Source organism: Leuresthes tenuis, unplaced genomic scaffold (assembly GCF_036924035.1).
Source record: "Leuresthes tenuis unplaced genomic scaffold, fLeuTen1.0.hap1 SCAF_4, whole genome shotgun sequence".
NCBI classification, from domain to species: Eukaryota; Metazoa; Chordata; class Actinopteri; order Atheriniformes; family Atherinopsidae; genus Leuresthes; species Leuresthes tenuis.
In genome coordinates this window covers 8,145,708-8,163,611 of record NW_027325358.1, presented here as the reverse complement: position 1 = coordinate 8,163,611, position 17,904 = coordinate 8,145,708, and the positions used below count along the sequence as shown (strand labels likewise).

General features: G+C 40.7%; 1 protein-coding gene across 1 annotated transcript in view; it reads right to left on the bottom strand.

Annotated features, from left to right (window-relative positions):
• The window catches only part of LOC140305491 (xylosyltransferase 1-like), an 85,118-nt gene that overhangs the window by 17,091 nt on the left and 50,123 nt on the right, over positions 1-17,904 (bottom strand). Inside the window, exons 3-8 of the mRNA XM_072384382.1 lie at positions 12,954-13,126; positions 12,638-12,840; positions 7,959-8,039; positions 6,400-6,616; positions 5,835-6,011; positions 2,298-2,563 (exon numbers count right to left, since the gene is read on the bottom strand). Coding sequence (XP_072240483.1) covers positions 2,298-2,563; positions 5,835-6,011; positions 6,400-6,616; positions 7,959-8,039; positions 12,638-12,840; positions 12,954-13,126 — 1,117 coding nt within the window. The remainder of the gene's footprint in view (positions 1-2,297; positions 2,564-5,834; positions 6,012-6,399; positions 6,617-7,958; positions 8,040-12,637; positions 12,841-12,953; positions 13,127-17,904) is intronic.

Sequence of the window (17,904 nt, the reverse complement as noted above, 5' to 3'; positions counted from 1 at the left end):
CTCTATCTGTATAGGAGATGTGGAGAAAAAGTGCAACTATAAGAAAAGAGCACAAAAAGAACAATTTGACTTACAGGTCCATGACACGAGCTTAGATAACTAAGAGTTGTTGTTATAAAGCAGCAAAATCTCCCTCCAGAACACACCTCAGGTGCTTTAACCTAAAGAAATCATAATGTGGCCCCTTAAAGCAGCTCATAGATATATCTGTCTCAGGAGAACCTAATAAATGTGGCCTTATCCCTGCCTGTGTGAGAGGTTTTTTAGTTGAAGAAGATTTTTCAGCAGAGGAGGTATTGTAAAAATCAAATCGCAGTCCTCAGAGGAGGAGAATAAAGTAAGACTAGAATTTGCAGTACTTATTTTTTGAGAGTTTACTGAACAAAACCTGAAAATTTGCTAGATTTTTACTGCACAACAGTGACTCCCATGCACTCATATGCATGTGTGGCCAGACCAGCTGCCACAACAAAGAACACAGCACGGGTTAAAAGACTAACAGAGGGAAACAGCCAGTGCTGTCGAGTAAGAGCATCTCTATATTGCTGTAAATGTATCATTTAAAACCAATGAATAATGAAAATTCAACCAGATTAACTGATAAGCTACAGATCCATTAAGGCTAAAATCTAACAATAATTCAATGTCAACTGAAATAATAATTACAGGGTTTGATAATAGATAGCCTCCAAGTTTATTTTTCTCGAATTTCATCATTCTCTGTGAAAATGTAGACAAAACGTCTATATTTCAATGTGCACCAGCAGTATCTGTCTGGAGGTCATTCCAGACAGATAGGCACCTACAACCTAAATCATTAATTTTTACTAAGAAATGTCCAGTTCTATCATTGAAAACACACATGCACATTTCAACATGTTCTCTTAGTTTGTAATCTGTGGCTTTACACTCAGTCAAAACTGTAACATGTTGTTTGTTTGAGGCCCTCATTTTATTTCTTACAGATCGAAATACACACACGTATGGGCACCTTTTTAATGCATCGGCTCTCTTTTTTAACTGACGCAGCGTTCGAATAAAAAAACAGCTGCAGCCGATAGAAGGTTTTTAAGGTTTGACAGATGGAAACCATAAAACTGTGCTTCCTTTCATCGCTCGCCTTTACCTGCAAGATTTTATGGAACACCCACAATGCAGTAGGGGGGAAGGGTGGTGATGTTCTGGCACTGAATGTCCTGCTTATAAGGAGGACACCATCTCAGTTCAGACAAAGCGCACTCTAGCTTAGGCGATTGTTTCTGTGTTTCCGTCTAGCTTTACTGTACAACATCAAGTGCACTGCTCTCAGTGACATTGACAGCCAGTTTCTGTCATGATTTCTGAAACGTTTCCAAGCTGAGCAATGTAGATTGGTAGCTTGGAGAACTTCCAGAAAAAACTACAGGAAATGAAATCACAGTTTGTTTGCTTATGCTATTAAAACAAGTTCCCTTCATGCTGTTTTCCAGTCAGTTTATTTCCCCCTGGTTTGTGAGAGGGAAAGTGATTTTATTGTTTGCTGATGTCATTAAGGTGAACATAAAGCTGTCATCTTTAGTATACAGTTATTGCTACTGTAGGTGCAATAACTTGTGTTTTGAGGTAAGATGCATATAGATATTGTGTTTTTTAATCGCTGCGTATCTGTCTCATCACCTCGCAAAAAAAAACAAAGGAAAACTAAACTTAAATGCTCCCATGCCAGATGCCACTTAAAACAAATGCTGATTAGACCAAAAGTTTAGTAAATGAATCTGAAATGTTCCATTTTCCATTTAATATGAAAGCATAGAGGGATTTTCCCTTTTCTTTTTAACCACATATAATATGTCAACGGCATTCTGGAATTCATTCATTTCCACTAATAATAGACTAGCCGAAAGGCCAGCTTTCAGTAATATGTCATATATGGGCTCATTTTCTCAGGGATAAATTGATGAAGTGTCATATCATGTTACAAAATGAAAAGCATTGTCCAGAGTTCCCAGTTGCTTATTGGAGCTAGCCATTGTCATCCCACTTCCATGACATATGATCTTATGAGACGATCCGTGAGAATGAAAACAAAAGCCCTTTTATGAGCAGCATGTAGTGGTACCTTGTGCTAATATGGTCATGGCTGGCTTTACAAACTAAAACAAACTGAAGTGCACCTGAACATACTGCAAACAGGAGGTGTAGGTGTGGATACACAGTGTGAAACATGAGAACTATTTGCATGTATATTGGGGAATTTCCATGGGTATTGTGCATTGCCTGTTCACCTTGGTGTGCATGCACACCTTCACAAAACTCACCTGCAGCTGTGATCATTTGGGTTCCCCTGCAGTGAGGCTGCGGCCCTGGCAAGGCCCAGTCGTGAGAAGGAATGGTAGTACGTGAGCTGTGTGTCCGACAGGCTGGCCACACCATCTGGCTCATCGTACATGTTCTCCCAGTAAGAGTTTAGTGCCGGTGTTCCCTGGGGAAGTGGTCCGAACAGGTAGGCATCCAGCTGGTTTACTATCTCCTGATTCACACTGGCTTCAAACTTCCTGGCAAAGAAGGTGGGCCGCACTGTTTGCTGCAGAGGCAGACGGAGGAGCGAGGGGACCAGAAGAGCGGAGCAGGGGCGGATGAGATAAAGAGAAGAAAAAGGAGAGGATTAAGAAATGGTGGTGTGCCAGGACGTCAGTGGAACAAATGTGATGTGTGAGATGTGTGTGGAAGTGATATGTGGGCAGAGAAGAGAAACAAAGTGCAGATAAGAGGAGTAGCGGCGGTTGAAGGTAGCAGATAACTAATAGGGAATAATTTGCCATAGAGATTTTTGACTGGATTAGAATATACATTAAATTGAAATTACCATCTCCTCAGTCTCACATTTCTTTTCTTTTTCAGCACAAAGTGAGTGTTATACATTAGTGGTTCCCAACCTCCAGGTCAGAACACCCAGGGTGTACAAAATGATCTGTAGGTGTTGTGGAGAGTTTAAAATATTACACCGTAAATCTTGCATCACATAATCAAAATGGAACTACATTACCAACTATGCAACATTACCATTAACAGTTGTTAACAGTAAGTTTGTGAGTTAACTTCTTTCAAACTGCTACTAACAAATGGTAACATGAATTAATGAAGCTCAATATAAACCCATATAAGCCTTTATACAACAGTTTTTCCCACAACAAGGCAAGCATGTCCCAAGACCTGTAAACAGGCTTTGAAATGTAAAATAAGCACAGATCCTTTTAAGACTAGAAGAAAGAAAAGGAAAACTTTTCTAATATACAAAGTAATGCTTTTATTTCCTCCAATATTTGCTTTTTTGGTAAATAACTAGACATTTGTGGAGCCTTTGTCTCAGAGAGTTATTTTGGTCAGCAAAGGACCCATGTTACATCAGACAGGGATCATAATGGTAATGCACTTTGGTATCTGACACCAATCCTAGCTGCAGATCCTTTAAGTCCTGGAACTTGTGAAGTTGAGCCGAAATGGATCTGACTTGTTCCAGCACATCCCCCAATACCCCAAGAGAGAGAGGTCTTTAAAAGGTTAATCACATCATGATGCAATTGCTATTGATGAGAGGATTTTGGGTGCAGCCCTGGAGTTGGAATTCACACAGGGCATCAATGTCAGACAGCTTCATTACAGGAACAAGAGTCAATATTAGTAGCCAAGGTTATTTAATGTAGAAAAGTAAGAAGGAGGCAAATACTGTGCCTCATAAGCATCTGCCTATAAATTTGTGCAGTAGCAGTGTGACCTCACATATTTTTCACTTTTGGTGATTCATTCATCAATCCATCATTTCTTTTCTTAACAATTCTTTAATTTTGTTAGGCTGTCTTTTCAACCTACTCGTCTCCATCCACATCTTTTTCACTATCTTTGTCCTTGCCATGTTGTTTCTTGTGTGGTTGATGGTGCATCATGAAACCTGCAGCCTCAAAAGCTTGGAAGATACACAAAGACATCTTTTAAGTCCCAGACATCAAGCTATTTATCAATGGTCACCTTGTACCAAACACATCGGTGTTACCTGCTACTGTAGAAAAAAGGAAACCCAATCATAGAGGGAGATATTTCTGAGGGTTCAATTTTTCTCATGTAGCAGCAAGTGTGGCTTCACACCTTACCACATGCATTAACTCTCTGTGATAGCCTAGAGATGGCAAATTGAATGAAAATGATTCATTCACAGGTCTTGTGGGCTCTAACATGGTTTTTCTAGGATGATCTGAAAGAACTGATCCGTCACATCGTTATTTTCCAACAGAGTCCCCAAATGTATCTCATCCTGAAACATGTTCCAAGAAGATGTACCAAGCCAAAAGGCTCATCATACCCCTCTGCCTTCCAGTTAGTGCACTTCAAAATCATTCAGTGGGAAATGTTACAGCTGCAAAGTGAATTCATATTCTCATCTGCAAACTAAACTCAAGTCTTCTTTACTTGTCTGTACCACTCCTTGCTAAAGTTCAATGAGATCCCTCAATGGGATATTAGACCCTTTTAATACCAGGACCTGGTTGGCTTCTATTAAGGCTGCTTTGTTCCTGTGGTCGGACTTCACAGATATCAACCTGGGTTCCAACCAGACCCAACAGCAATGCCAAGGAACTTAGGGTAATGTGTTGGCACTGAGCTGCCAGAGACTGAGGCGAGACAGACGGTTTGGCAAAGGGAGAACTGAGGTCAGTGGACGGCTGGTATGCAAAGAACAGGACAGATGAAGTGACTCACTGCACGAGGGATGTGAGGGAAAGTGATGTTAGGCTGAGGCTGAATGTTTGGAGTCACTTTGTACTGCAGCTTTTACTTTTCAGCTGCACATTAAAAGTCAAATAGTGAAACAGACTTGGGGTTTGGGGTCCTGGTGTCAATGCCACTCATTCCCTTCCATTTTCAAAAGTTAGCTAAACCTCCTCTCCTTCACATACTCAGGGAAAATAGGACCTAATTACCGCTGCTGCTTTTTTTGCCCCTCTCAGGGTCATACTAATCGAGACATAATTTTGCACATATTGACTGTGAAAGCTGTGGGAACACACTAGATGCTGAGGTTGAAAGGACAGTTCTCGAGGGAAAAGAATTTGGAGGTTGACTGCTGATGATTTTCTACAAAATATTGAGTGTCTGTGCCACAAACATGAAAATGACAAATTCTAACTTGTATTTTTGTATGCTTGATACTTTGTCAATCTATTTGATTGAAATATCTAATGGTGAGTTAGTTCTATGGCTTCCTTGTTGTTTTCATTGTAACATTTTTATATTCTATAATGAACAGGATGTCTTGAATGATGAGAAACAAATTAATTTTACTGTCAAACACAGGCTATGTTTTCAATATAAATGGCCATGGCCTTCATGATACATAAAACCCAAAGTTGGACCTAGAGTCACCTCAATACGCTACTAATCCTGCTTTTTAGTACAGTCCTGGATCCTTAAGTTTGATTACCAGTAAGAGTCAGTCTGCTGATAAATTACCTCTTCCTCACACTTAGAGAGGACTTTTTCTCTCCTAAGCTGGATATAAGCACAATTCTTTTGCGACTTTATATATAAGTTGGTGACTCTTTCCATAATGTTTGTTCTTACATTTTACAGGTTAATTTAGGTAATGTCTATATTCTTCTGCATTTTGCACATCAAAATATTAAGATAAAAAAGACATGACGCAGTTCATTTAAAAAATATGTCCGAGAAAAACGTGAAAAAAAAGTAATTAAAACGCATCCATCAAGTCACAGAGAACCTCTTAAAGAAGTTGAAGCTTCTAATGAACTCACAGGACATTGCCAGCAAAATTCCTCTCAGTGAGTGCTGTGTGTTGTTACCTGGAAACGGTGGAAGTCTGCAGGCTTGAAGTCATTAGGAGAACATCCACACCAGTCCACAATGTGCTTGTACTGACACTTACACCCCAGTTTACGGTTCCAGTTTGTAATGCGCAGGTTGTTATCCACCATGCTCTCACAGTGGGCGCTGTTCTCCAGCACAGTGTGGAAGAATGACTGCGAAATGAGAAAAATTATCGGGCAGGGAGAAAGGGAGGGAAAAAGGCAAAGACACAAAGAGAAAATTAGAAAACTGTGCACCCATTTTTCATTTGTCCACAGTCCGACTCAGGAAATAGAGTGGGAGCAGAGAAAATAGATTCACAACAGCTCATGATAAACTTTCGATGTCCCCATAGTGATTTCAGTGTTCATACAGCCCTTGTCTACGTTTGTGAAGTCAGCATCTTAAATCTTCCCCTCACTTTAGGATTTTTCTTCTGCCTTTTAGTTACCTCGCAGCAATAAAAAGGAAACAGTGTATACAGGTTCTATAAATGATGCAGTGCAAGTACAAAGCAGTGCTTTAAGCTTAAGAAAGCCTTAAATGATGTGTGTGTGTTACCTCAGCAGGCAGCAGAGTGTACGCGTAGAAGCGCTTCATGCTGGTGACCAGGTCGTCCTTGGAGTTGATCACATATTCAACAAACATGCGGTTGAGAAGGAACCAGTCAGACCCACCGTCCACAGAGATGCCTTCTGGGATTTTTCGATCACCCAGCCTCCACATGTGAGTGTCACATTCATAGAAAAGGCGATCGAGGCCCTGCTTACGGATAAACCTAATAAATACAAACATGAATGAATGAAACTTAATTTTCTTAGTCTTAATCAAAATTAGACTGGATGCATTTAGTTTGGAACATAAGATTCACATTTGACTCTTTCGCTCCATATAGTCACTGTGGGTGTGATTTTAGACAGCTGTGATTGTGCAATGTGCTGCTTTCCCCCAAACGACCTGGAAAAAGTTATTCACGCTTTTATCACCTCAACTTAACAACTGCCTTGCACTGTCTGTACTGTAGGGTCAAATCAGTCCTCTCTCTGTTGTTTGCAAATAGTTCAGAAAGCAGCAGCTCGTCTTTCAACAGGCTTGAAAAACCCTGAACACACGATACCAATCTTGGCATCTCTGCACTGGCTTCATGTCCATTTCTGCATTGATTTTAAGATTCTGTTGCTTACTTTTAAGCTCTTTTAATGGAATGGAACCATCTTATTTAACTGATCCTGTTCACATCCACACTCCTGTGAGACCATTGCCAGTTTCTCTTAGATGTTCTGAGATCTTGATTTCAACACAGGGTGGACATATTCACATAACTACTTACTTTATTGTCTTTGGCTTTTAGCTCAAGCAGAGAATAACATCATAAACATTTGTACTGTACTTCATTGAAATTCTGTTGTTATTATGGTTTATTCCTATTTATTCTGTTTTAATATTTCATTTTCCGTCCGTCCGCCCGTCCGTCCATCCATCCATCCATCCATCCATCCATCCATCCATCCATCCATCCATCCATCCATCCATCCATCCATCCATATGTATGTATATATATTCTTTTATTTTTTAATTGTGTCTGTTGATTACATGTAATAATCTGTATACAGTACATATATAAAAATATGCATTTATCTGTGTATTAACATTATTTTAATTTATACGGGAACTCAACAGCTACACTCTCATCCAACAGTAGAACCATATAAAATACCTTGACTGCAAACACACAAAGGTATTGCTGAGTCACACTGACTCATCCATCCATGCTGGACAATTTTTTCCTGTGCGTTGGGGTATCTTTATCCTGCCTGATGACAGGTTTGCCGTCAGGGTGTGATGGTGCAGAAAGCAGGGTGGTGTCAGCATCGACGGGTGCTCTGGCACCGACCACGCTAGCTCTCCCCACCAAGAAGGTTAATTAATGAAGCCGCAGATGGGAGCTAATTGTATTATGATTCATTGACCACGCTGTGCTGGCAGAAGTGCACTGTGTTTACACAAACTGTAGGTGCTGAGTGTGTGTATGAGTGAGTAAAAGAGAAACACAGATGGAGCTGGGCAGTGAGTAGCTACTGGAGGAAAATTAAAATGAAGTTTAAAAATTTGTGTCTTACCTTGCATTGTCCCTGCCATGGGACTTAATGAAGTTCATATCTCTGTATTTGGTCAGGAAGGCCACCAGCTGGTTGTTGTTTCTAAAATAGAAGAAAATGACTTACTTTTCAATGTGAACATCTGTTAAGGCCTGGCTAGTAATGGAAAATTGATTCTGCAGCACAAATTATAGGTGTAATGACTTTTGGAGGGCATTTACTTGAATGGGTTTATCTTTTACAGCCCAGTTTTAAAGGGGCTGTATAAAATATGAATTATACAGAATCCAATCATTTGCAAACCATTTGGTACATTTAAGGACAACATGTTGTAACAAACTCACACTTGAAAATGAGAAATGTTACTGTCTTCTGAAGAGATACCCAGTGCTCGTTTGAGTTTCATCCCCAAAACGCTGGGAGGTACATATACCACAATATGCATTTGGAAACTGAAAACTGAGGAAACCAACTACTGTCCATTCAAAGCAAAATGTTTAACATTCATTACTTATCTTCAGTGGAGGACCAAGTATATAATTTTATATATATACTTAAATGTGATATGGAGTGACTGGCTGACTGAGCCAATCATATATATCTGAAACTGCTACTTGACAGCTGCACTAAGATGTGTGATACACGAGACATGATTTTAATCCCCTGATATGTAGTTTACTTTAACTAAATTCAGCACATAAATGAGGCAAAATCCACTGTGTGAGTCACTGTGACTTCTAAGGTCTGGAAAACGTATTTTCCCAATTTTTCTATGAGTGATGGGGTCCTTCATGGGTCCTTGTGTTTGAGCTCTTATTGCTCCTTTGAATTGGGTCGAAAAAGATGATGTATATGCTGCCACTGTCAATAAATTCTGATAATGCCACACTCACTGCCCTCATTAAAAAGATCAGCTGTGTCTGACGGATAAACTCATTAAAAATAATGACTAAGGATGTTTATCATTCCAGAATTCAAACTTGACATGTCTCCTAATGTCTTCGCTCCTCCAAGTGAGGATATGAGGGATAGATGAATGAAAAAGATGTGAAAAAAACACAAGTTAGTGTAATAAAAAAGCCATCCGAGGGGACTGTGCTCACTAACGTTAAAGTGTTATGACGATTCAGCCTCAAAAGGCACGTTTCCTTTGTCTTTTCCCATCAGAGGTTGTAAATTTCCACATCACAACGGTCTAAGCTGCATACTGAACCACAACTACCTTACAAAGTAGTTGTCATGCCACAAAATTAAACTTGTTAATCTTATGTTTTATGTGAGGACAGAGAAGCTTTATGCTTCTGCAGAATTATGTGAAAAGAGCTTTCAAATACCAAACTATACACATAAATCATGTCAACATTCAAGTGAAGCAACAATGACAAAAAGACACCCCTAAGCGGAGAGGGACTTTAATGTTAGCAGAAAATATGTGAAGTTCTGAGCAAATGTTCAATAGGTTTAAGTTGCTCACCAATCAGTTAAAGACCTCGACTTCTCCCAGTATCAGTTCTTCAGTCCCTTCGCGCTGTTAAAGCTATTTACGATTATACAAAAGATTGCGCTATCCATGATTTTGATGAATGACTTCCCGCTGCTCTTACTCTGTAGAGCAGTCTACTTCCTCATACACAGGCTAGACAGGCTAAAAGCTTTGCTCTGCAGGCTATGCCCTAGTCAATGGCTCTAACATTTCATCTGTGGCGGAGCCTTTCATGATGGCTTGGCTTGTCTTTCTAAAAGAGCAGTGAGGCTCAAGGATCAGTGTGGGGAGGGACAAGTGCATATTAATGTCATTTTCTCTTGAAGGAGCAATTTCACAGCCTGGGGGGCTTATCCTAGGAGGTCCTGAGCCATAAAGACCAACTGATGATATGCTGTAGAGACGCATGCTGCACTCTGTCTCTTCTTCTCCTGCATAAACAGACATGCACATTGTGTATCTGCTAGTATGCACACTGACTATACAATATACAGTGCAGAGAGACTCACTAATGCCTGTGGGCATGCATACTCACATGCACACACACACACACACAGAAACAGAATTCATGTCAAGCTCCAGATTTGCCACCTGAGTGGTCACCCCGTCCACTGGGTCTAGTTTGCTTACTGTCAGCCCTCTAGCTGCTCTATCTCACAGTGCTGTTCACACCAGCTCACACAAACACGCACTGCTGTGAGTTTTATCCCCCCAAATTAAAACTTAATTAAACTTAATGGCTGTACCTTCTCCATGTCCATGGTCTTACTGTTGTAATGTCCTTAATTTGTACATCTATGCCACAGATTTTCATTCCAGTCGGGAACACCTAAATGCCAGATCTGACTAATATGAACTCATACTGTAACAGCACTTACAATTAGGAGATGTGGACCACATTTTTGTTTCCAACAAGACCTGTTGCAAGTAAGCTTTGAAGTAATAAGTTATAAATGTTTTTTTTTTTGCCATCACGGAAGGAGATTAGAGGATGTGACTGCTGCAGCCAGTCGTTGCCTCATAAAGCTCAGACTTCTTAAAAGCAGCAGCAAGTCAATGAAAGGGGCTTTAAAGGAAAGAAAAAGAGCTAAAAAGCAAGCAGTCTGTGTACATAAAAGCTGGGAAAGAGGCCTGTGCTCTCAGACAAAGCAGGCGTGTAACTCATCCTCTGGCCTCTCCGGACTCAAACACACACAAACACACACATGGTATATCTCCCCATGGACACACAGACCCTCTGCTGGTGTGAGGGGCTCTGGGATTGCCTTTGAGAGCCATCCATGCGGCAGGACAGACATTATCAGGGAATTAGAGGGGAAATAATGCTTGTCTCCAGTCCGACTGATAACAGCAATAGTCAGGGCAGTACAGGGCAGAGGAGCCCCCCGCATTCCTGACTGTAACAACGCAGCACAGTCACAATGGATGGACAAGCACCATTCTGTGACCAAAATTATTGCATCTTGAGGAAATAATAGTGCATGTTGGGCAGTTTTAGTGTAATGGGCTTAATGTACTGTATGGAGTGGGTTATGGCTTGTAATAAATTGACAAATGAGGAGTTACTCATGTGGTTGTGTAGAGCTGTGCTGCGGCAACACATCTGCTTATTCCAATGCATTTCAGTGCTAGTAAGTTCGTAATATTAATGCAATGCTGATATGTTTATTTCTGAGGAATAATGTCTCTTTTTTGATAGAATGCCTTCTTAAAAAGCTGGGAAAGGATTGTCAGCTAAAAAACAGCTGAATGGGTTTCAGTTTGTTGCTTGAGGACTCTTAAGTACTATGAGATACAATTGCTCTCACAGAGGCTTGAACCCAGACCTGACACTTGAAAAGGACACCATTTGCAAGTTCAACTTTCTAAACACACGTTGTGCACACTTGGTCAAATCCAAGCTGTCGTTGCAAATGTACTTGCTAAGCAAAGATACGAAATTGCAATTTCCATATTTTCATATTTCCTGGATCGAAAACATGCAGTTCCCTCTCATTTCCCTTTTCTAACTGCTTATTCTTGCGCCTCTCGCCTCTCGCCTCTCCCTGTCATTCCTGCTTCTCGGCTCCCTCTTTCTCCCCATCAATCGTTTGGTTTCCCAACAGATGGGGATTAAAACCTCCTCTGTCAGCCCTTTTCTCGACAGTATCACCGTCATTCAAATGAGGAGGCAAAAGACAGGAAGAAACATTGTCTCAGTGCACACACACTCACAAATACCTTTAATCACACACAAAGACAGCCTAACAGGCTCACAGACAGGATAAATATGCACAACTGTCTATTAACAGGTGCTGAGACATACTGAATTATCAAGATACAAATTCAGATGTGCACACAGCATCGGTGCTGATCAGAGACAAACGGGCAGAGGCGAACGGACAGCATGTCAGCCGCTTTCATTGATTCGATGAAAACAACTAACACAGCATGATTTACCTAACCACAAACCAAATCCACATCTGGTCCAACATCTTAGCTCCAGCTGTGTAGACATTAGAACTATTTCACCCAGTGGCCATTACAGCTTGGCTAAATTCAACTGGTGGACATCTGGCTGTGCAGAGGAGATAACTTTCTCCTTAATAGGAGGATTTTAATTGGCTGCTGCAGCGCTACATCAAAAACCCAGCGGACCCTCAACTCCCCAAAGGAGTAAACTCTATAAACTCACACTAGTCACGAAATGTCTCTTCCAATACGCTATTTCCATGACTTCACGTCTAGCTCACATAGACTTTGTAGCTTTTAATTACATTTTACAGCCTGTTAAGTGGGATGTTTTTGAGTGGAGAGATTACTTCAGGACCATACGGTTCACAACAGACCACAACGGAGAGTCAATAGGTATTGACCCTGGGCAATTAAACTGCAATCGGTTCAACATGTATCGTATTCAATGGAGCAAGCAAGAAAGCAGGCACTAAGAAGAGAAGGTGTGAATGTAGAGTGTTTGAGAAAGCAGAGGTTCTACTTCATTGATCTGTTTGGTTTGAAGTGACTATTCAAAGCTCACAGTTGACCACAGGAGCTCATACTAGTGTGTATTGAATTTCTCCCATGCTGACTGAGAGTGGGCTACTACTATGGTGACAGCCTTATTGCATGAAATCATATTCTATGCCCAAGTTTGTGATCTATATTGGAGGTTTGCCCCTAAATATTACATTATTTCCATAGAGAACTAATCTAGAAGAAGTTACATGTGCTACGTTACCTGATCGGGTAGTCAGCTGCACTGAGATTGATGAAGAAATCCCATCTCCAGTCCCTCATGGCCAGCAGGTCGGACATGCTACGCAGATACATGGTCAGCAAACTGGCTCCACCCCAAATGGTGGCCATGCGCCAAGTTGTCACCCTCACATTGGGATACTGGGTAGCCATGGCCTGTGCCTGCCTGTGCAGGTAGTTAGAGCGCTGAAGAGAGGATAAAAGATTACATTTTACAAGGTAATGTCATTTGAATAAGAAAACTACTAAAACAATAACTAAAACAAAACAGAAAGTAGATCATGTTTACAGGACCTCACCTGGTCAACATGTATGTAGTAGAAATGGGAAGTGTGGTAGATGGCTTTGAAGAGGCGCTGGAATTGACGAGAGGCACGTCCATGGATCACTAAGACAAACGCTATTCTCACTGGTTTTGATGGAAAGCTCTCCACAGAGTCCTCATCCCACTGGACATTCACATTGGCTTTGCCTATGCAGATGCAAAGACAGCATAAACATAAACGTAAAACATGTTAAAAGGCTCATAACTGCATCTCATTTTTTGGATTTTTTGGGCATGTCTAAAATCCCATTTCCATGATGCAGTGAGAAAGTGGATTCAAGGTGAGCATAAGCTGACCCCACCCCTAATAATGAAATGTTATAATCAGACTTAGCCTCAGACAAGCAACAGGCTAGCTAACGGTTCTGCTTCATCACTGACATGTGTCTTATCTGGATGCCAAAATGCACAGAGCTTGGACTGTCTACTTAAACTACAGAGTAATTATGAGAACATGGATTCACTTTGTGAAGAGTGAAGCTGAAATGTAGCTTCACAGCAGATCTGGCAACACAGCAGCTCAGAGAATCAAATTTATGCTCTGTGGCTGTCAGAGAACTGTATGCGCATATACTGGAGTTACACACTGTGGATTAATTTTTTGAAGAGCCTGCAGTGCACTGCAAAGGTTTGAGGTCTGCACATCTATTCAGAGAATGAGAGTTTCAGGAGTAATTATATTCAATAAGCGCTCTGTGGGTTGATATTCTATAGAGCCACGGTGACAGAGAGTTGAGATTTTGACCAAACACTCTCCATGTTTTTCAGCTGGTAGTCCGATGAACTTATCCTTGAGACAGTTGAGATTCACTGGTTCACTGCTGTAACTGCGGGAACACATCCTGACTGAATCCTCAGGAGGTCATGCCAGCCATGTGAATGTAAGCTGCATGATTTCCAATGTTGGTAACTTAGTCCAAAGCTGGAAGGTTTACAGAAGTATTTCATATATGCAGTGTGTGTTTGTTATTTTATTTTTTTTGTTTGTGATTTGAGGGTTTTATGCAGAGACTCTACCAGTGTTTGAGAGTAGAGAGCTAATTTATTTTATGATTTAGAGACTTAATTCAATTTACTTGGTATTTCTTTTCATAACTAGTGTCGTCTGAGTGGTTTAATAATAACGCATTTGTCTGCTTTGAGATAAAATCAGACTGTAGATTTATTTCTGCTTCACGCTGACTTCATCAGGAGCAAGGTGTATTACAAGGGTAACTCCCCCACCTCTGCATGAAATATTCTAACAAGGGCAAATTGGCATGAATCTGGATGAAATGTTGCATCTGAGGTATTTATAAAATATATAAATAAGAATCAATTCAAACAGAGTTGTGTGTTCATGGTTGCGACTACCACAAGAAAAGAAAAAAAAAGCCTTGAGTGGCTCATCCATTTCTTATCTGACTGAACTGAACTGTTTCAGTTATTTTCACCACACAATTGTGACTGCAACAACTATCCTCCCACAGACAGGAAACCTATAAGCAGTTCTGCTGGGCCCCTCAGGGTGGAGCATGTTTTGACGATGTGCCATCATTCCTCTCAGGCATAACTCCTAGAAGATGCCTTGGATTTTTGCAAAAATGACAACAATAACAACTCAGGCACACACACCCTTGCTGTGGGCTGCCAGGCCACTGTCAAATGAAACCTCTGGAGAGCCATTCAAAATCTCCCTTAGCTCCATGGTGTGGTTTTGTACCACCCTTAACCACCAAAAACAGATACGCTTAAAAAACATTCTTCTAAGCACACTTGTGTAAAATGCGCTGAGAGGGCTTCTGTAGTGATTTTGGCACTTTATAAATAAACCTGGAATTCCTTCAAGCATTTCTGCAATGTCAAGTCCCCCAATATTATCACAGACATAGTCGGACTTTGAAACTTAAATTATTACAGGAAATGTGCACAAGAAGCTTATGAGACATGTTTGCTCACAAAACGAGCCTGAAGGAGATTAATGACTCTAATTTGGGGCTTCGGTTCCCAAGAGCCTGTCTATGCTGCAGAGAGGGAATACTGACATTGGGACAGTTTAATCCCCGGGGTGATATTTGAGGGGGAAAAACCCACACAGCCCCTCTCTAGGTTTGACCCTGAGGTCCTGTAATTACTCTGTGTCCATCATGTCTTCTCTTCATGAGCTGGGCTAAGAAGGTCTGGTCCCTCCAGTTCAAATCATCTTATTTATTCAAATTCAAGGGGCAGGCATCGAACATGGCTTTGTTAAGAAGTTGACAGCAAGGTGAGGTTAATGACACACTGCCTTGGCTCCAATTGACCACCTCCTGTTATCCACTCACGCAGTTCTTGCTGTTCTTTCTCTGTTTGTGTCTCTGTGTATGTATGTTTGCGTGTGTGTGAGAGAGAGAGCTCTGAGGGAAATCTGCTGCGGCCTGTATTAGATTGAACAGTAATTGGTGGCCAGCTAAGAAGGTTCACTGGTTTGCTTTGCACACGGATAATTGGCCAGTCACTTCACAAAGCACTTTGAGAGTGTGTGCGATGCTAGCTAGCTGAACTAATGAGCATGTCTGTGTGTGCATGTGTGTGTGAGCTGAAATTTTATTGTCAATTTTACCAACCTGTTCATCAGTAGAGGGGCTTTGTGTGTAGTATTTTTTAGAGCAGACTATGTACCTGAAGAAAGATCAGGTCTCATGACAAAGAAAAAACAAGAGGCCTCTTCTCAAACTCATCACTCTTCATCATCCTTCCCCTTGCCATCAATCTTTTAAACTGCCTTTCTCTCATCTGCTATCACCCTGCTTTCTTCCTCTATCATCTTGTGTAACTTCCAGCTCTTACCCACCCTCCATCTTAACTGCTCATATAAGAGGTTAGAAGAAGAGCCGAGCTAAATCCCAAAGGGCTTGTACCAAATTGCATTAGAAGATGTCTCAGATGGCGTCTGCTGCCTGAAAACATCCAGAACGGGAAGTTTGCAGATAAAAATCACAGAGATTAATTGAATTTATATGAGTACATTTTTTTTTCCTTTTCTTGGAACACTGACATGATGTAATTATTTTTTTTTTCAATTTATACCACTAGCTCACAAACAATTGTTTAATTTCACAACTGGCAGCACTGGAGCACCAAGGGTATTAATGACTACTGCTAAACTTACTATGAACAGTTGAACAATCATCATTTGAGCATTTGAGCATCTGAAAGTGCACCATGTTGTCAAGTGATTGTCTGCATTGGCGTGCTGATGGGTGGCCTGTCACTGTCTGAATAAATGGAGAAACACTGACTTCAAGCGCAATAAGGCTAATTCTAATTAGTCTAATCTTCCAAATGAACATATTCATCATGAGAAACTGTTAGCCATCATGCAAGTGGAAGTCTATTTCAGAGGGTCTGCTCTCCCACAACGTTACTGTGGCTCATTTTTCCTCCTTACAGCAGAACAGTTTCATACAGATCAAGACCCCCTTGTTTTGTCATACCAAATTTCAGCTTTTTGTTCTGGACAGTGTCCCCGCCCCGGGGGGATTTTTCATGCATTCAAGACTGAACAAAATGAGGTAGGTGTGAAAGCACTCTAATTAAATCAATAATAGTTGTTGATGCAGCAAGCCCAAATCACAGATTTCTATGGGAAAGGTTTTTAGATGCATTCTATTTGAGATCTTCTGACCATCAAAAAAAAACCTCTTAATCACATGTATGACAGACTGAAGACTGGGAAATCAATAGAGCTACTAGTACAGGTGGGTGATCTTAATTTTGCATATGATCTTTCACACGAATTCATACAATTCACAAAAATCGCATGATTCAATAAATAAGGAACAATTCTGTCCAAAACTGTCCTTCAGCATCCGAGCTAAGGAGAAGCATGGCAGGTTATGAAACAGTTAGAATTGAGCCCACTCTGAGGCGTTTGCTGAACAGAACACAGTAGAAGGCGGGAAAATTATAGCAGGTATTTGACAACCATCCTGACCGAAGTGCTTTTATGAGAGACTGTTTGGACTGTGACTGTAGATACAGCAATTAAGATTCATGTTAACTGTGAATGTTGATTATATGATTCCTGTGCTGTGTTGGCATTCGGTTTAATCCTTTACCTGATACATTATGCAACAAATGTTTGTCCAGCAGTTAAAGACAATGGCTTTTTTTATTTTCTATTCAAGCTATATTTCTGGCGAATAATTTCCCAGTTTATGTGTAAATAAAGCCACATTTGATATGGCTGTCATTGTAGTGATGTGTGGGGCTATTCAGGGCTGAGCATTTAAAACTTGTCATTTCAAAACATCATGGAGCACATTTTGGGGTGTTATGTTCATCCAAAGATATTGCAGCTTTATAGGAGGCTCCTTTCCAGGTTTATGAATTAGTGACAATAACAAGTTGTGCAACAAGCAATGGTCTGAATGTTTGTTAATATGCTGTTTTCTAAATTAAAGGGATTTGACATAACTTGGGACTACATGGTCTTTCATAGCTCTTAATGATCAATATTAACTATCTAGTCAGTCTTCCAGTTGGAAGTCAATAACTGCCATATGATGGATACAAAGCAACAGTTATGGTCAGAACATCTAGAAGAAAAGAAAAGCAAAAACAGGAAGTTGGGCCTGGAGCCTTAACTTGAAGTGAATGGTTTTATAATCAGGCAGCTGAATGCATCATGCAGTCTACGACATGCACAACTAATTAGGTGATCATGTGCTCAGTTGAATTAGTGGGAGGAATTGTGATTCTGATTGTAAGTCTAACCCCAAAGATTGTTATATGATTTGATCTTTTGGCCAGACTGTGGCCCCTTTTTTACTGACAGAGCTTTCTGGAGGGCCTCGTGGCAATAAACATATCATGGACAACTACTGACATAAATGATCTGCTGACACTTTGGGGTAAGATTTCTGCGCAGTGATGTGGCATTGGAAAGCCACAGCAGCAGCATA